Source organism: Leptopilina boulardi, unplaced genomic scaffold (genome assembly GCF_019393585.1).
Source record: "Leptopilina boulardi isolate dan_hultmark-lab unplaced genomic scaffold, ZJU_Lbou_2.1 LbouV2_1, whole genome shotgun sequence".
Lineage (NCBI taxonomy): Eukaryota > Metazoa > Arthropoda > Insecta > Hymenoptera > Figitidae > Leptopilina > Leptopilina boulardi.
Genome location: NW_026137640.1, coordinates 1,514,603 through 1,516,848, shown reverse-complemented (window position 1 = coordinate 1,516,848; position 2,246 = coordinate 1,514,603). Strand labels below are relative to the sequence as shown.

The window sequence follows — 2,246 nt, the reverse complement described above, 5'->3', positions numbered from 1 at the left end:
TAATTTATTCATGAAAATTAATTTATTATATTTTAATTTATATTAAAAAAAATTGTTATTTAATTTTATATCATCTAATCAGTTAATAATATTAATGTAATGATTGGATTTTTCAAAAAAAATTTAATAACGATTTACCGTAAAACTGCATGTAATTTATTTAAAGTAATTGAAATTTTATCGATGTTTGCCAAACCAAAGTCTATCAACAGGTGATATCCAATTATTAGCACCACCTAAATTATTTTGTATAACATATTTCAATGTATATGGATTTAAATTTTCTTCTTCTAATCGCTTTTCCTCCTTTTCTCTCATTTCCATTATTTCTTGACTAACGGCCATTGCTTTAAATGGCAATTTGTGTGCTATTTCTTCAAGTTGTTTCTTCACCTACAAAAAAATAAAATTTAGAAATATTAAAATTTGTTTACTATTAGAAAAAAATTAAAACTGGATTTTTTTTTTATTTTTTTACTTCGTCAAATTCAACGGGTCCTGAAACCTCCATAATGACACGTCCTGCCTTCACAGGTGTAACATAATGATGAATTGCACCTTTTCCACCACCCATTCTTGTTCCTGGATTCTAAAATAAGATTTTTTTTTTTAATATATATTTTCTTTTTGCTACTAAATAATAAATTTAAAATAATTTTCAACCTTTTTTGTAACTGGTTGCCATGGTGGGTCTACTCGATAAATTGCAAAACAGCTTTTAGGGATTTTTCTATGCATAACAAAACGCATCATTTCAAAATGACCGAATTTCAATCGACCACCAATTAGAGCCTAAAAAAATTAATTTTATATATAAATTAGAAAATTGTATTATTTATTAATTAAGCTTCAGCCTTTCGGCCCAGAAGTGGACTTGGTTTAATACAAAATTAAAAAAATATAAAATTAGAAAATTGTAAAAAAAAAAATATACATACAATTACTCCATATTGTTTATGTAACAAAAAATTGTGAACTGGCTCTGGACCTCGCATGTATCGTAATCTTTTTTGCATTTTAAATGGTCTCATTGTGGGTGGATATTGAGGTACTTTTTCATAAATTCTAAGTCTTCTCCTTTCTGGATATTCAATTTCACCTGTAGAATAAAGGGAAACAAAACATTTGTTATTGTTCAAATTTTTGGAGTATAAAAGATAAAATTTTTTTTTAAAAATAATTCTCTTTAAATTTACCATAGACTGGTGGTTCTTCATAAGCACGAAGACCTGCTGTTTGTATAACTTGAGGAAATGATTTGTTTATTGTCACTAGAAATAAAAAAAATTTGTTTAAAATTTAGAATTTTTCTTGATAAACATAACCTCTTTTAGAAAGTAAAAAAAGTTATTACATCTTTTCATACTTACTTGATAGACTCAATTTAGAAAATAATTTAGTTAATGACATTTTGTTATATTTATTATTTTCACGTATTTCTATTTTATATAATTATTTATTTTTTCATTCTCTTTAAATTCAGAGATAAACAACAAACACATGCAACTTGCGGTATGCTACACGCATGCGCATGTTTCGATATATCGAAATCCGATTATTTTAAATTTGAATTTTTTTTTTTTAATTTTTGGTTTAAAAATAATAATACAAATTTCATGTAAACAATATTTGTAATCTTTATTTTTCATAAACACTTTTATTGTTTTACAATAACAATTTTTCTAGACTTTACATAAAAATAATTATAATTAAAAATTTTCAGCACAAAAAAATTTTATTTACTTTTTAAAGTATTTTCAAATTGATTTACACAATTTATTTAGATCTTGATAATCAAGAATATATTTTTTTTACAAATATATATTTGTTTTTTGATTTCATTAAGGCACCTAATAAAATTCATTTAATTTCAAATATAGGATACATTTTGTTTTAACACTTATTTTAATTTTGCAAATTAATGACTGGGAAATTTTTGATTTATTCAAAAATATAATTTGAAATAATAATTAAGAAATTAATTAATTTATAAAAGTTTATGAAAAAAATTAATTATAGTAAAAAAAAGTGAAAAATTTTTGTTTTTGATTTAATATTATATATGTGTGAAAAGAATAAATTACAAATTTAATTATAAAAAAGTACTTTGGGCCTTAAAAATTAATTGCTTTAAAATTTCATTCGATTAATAATAAATCACACTTTTTTTTTTACTTAAAAATACCATTTTGTGATTTAAAAACAAGCACACTGGTGGAAATACGCTTTTTAAAACTCTTACTATA

At 22.6% G+C, this 2,246-nt stretch overlaps 1 protein-coding gene across 1 annotated transcript; it reads right to left on the bottom strand.

The window, feature by feature from the left end:
- Positions 1–133: 133 nt before the first annotated feature.
- LOC127278053 (39S ribosomal protein L16, mitochondrial) lies at positions 134–1,525 on the bottom strand. Its single transcript, XM_051299602.1, has 6 exons — positions 1,371–1,525; positions 1,197–1,271; positions 939–1,099; positions 664–792; positions 479–589; positions 134–393 (listed from the first exon to the last, which is right to left on the bottom strand). The coding sequence occupies exons 1-6, from the start codon at positions 1,408–1,410 to the stop codon at positions 178–180; spliced, it is 732 nt and encodes a 243-aa protein (XP_051155559.1). The 5' UTR covers positions 1,411–1,525; the 3' UTR covers positions 134–177.
- Positions 1,526–2,246: the final 721 nt, after the last annotated feature.

Coding starts and splice junctions, on each gene's coding strand:
- LOC127278053 (XM_051299602.1), bottom strand. CDS start 1,410: ATGTCATTAACTAAATTATTTTCTAAATTGAGTCTATCAA. Junction 793..938: donor ATAAACAATATGGAGTAATT/GTATGTATATTT, acceptor TAATTTTTTTAG/GCTCTAATTGGTGGTCGATT. Junction 394..478: donor GACCCGTTGAATTTGACGAA/GTAAAAAAATAA, acceptor ATTTTTTTGTAG/GTGAAGAAACAACTTGAAGA.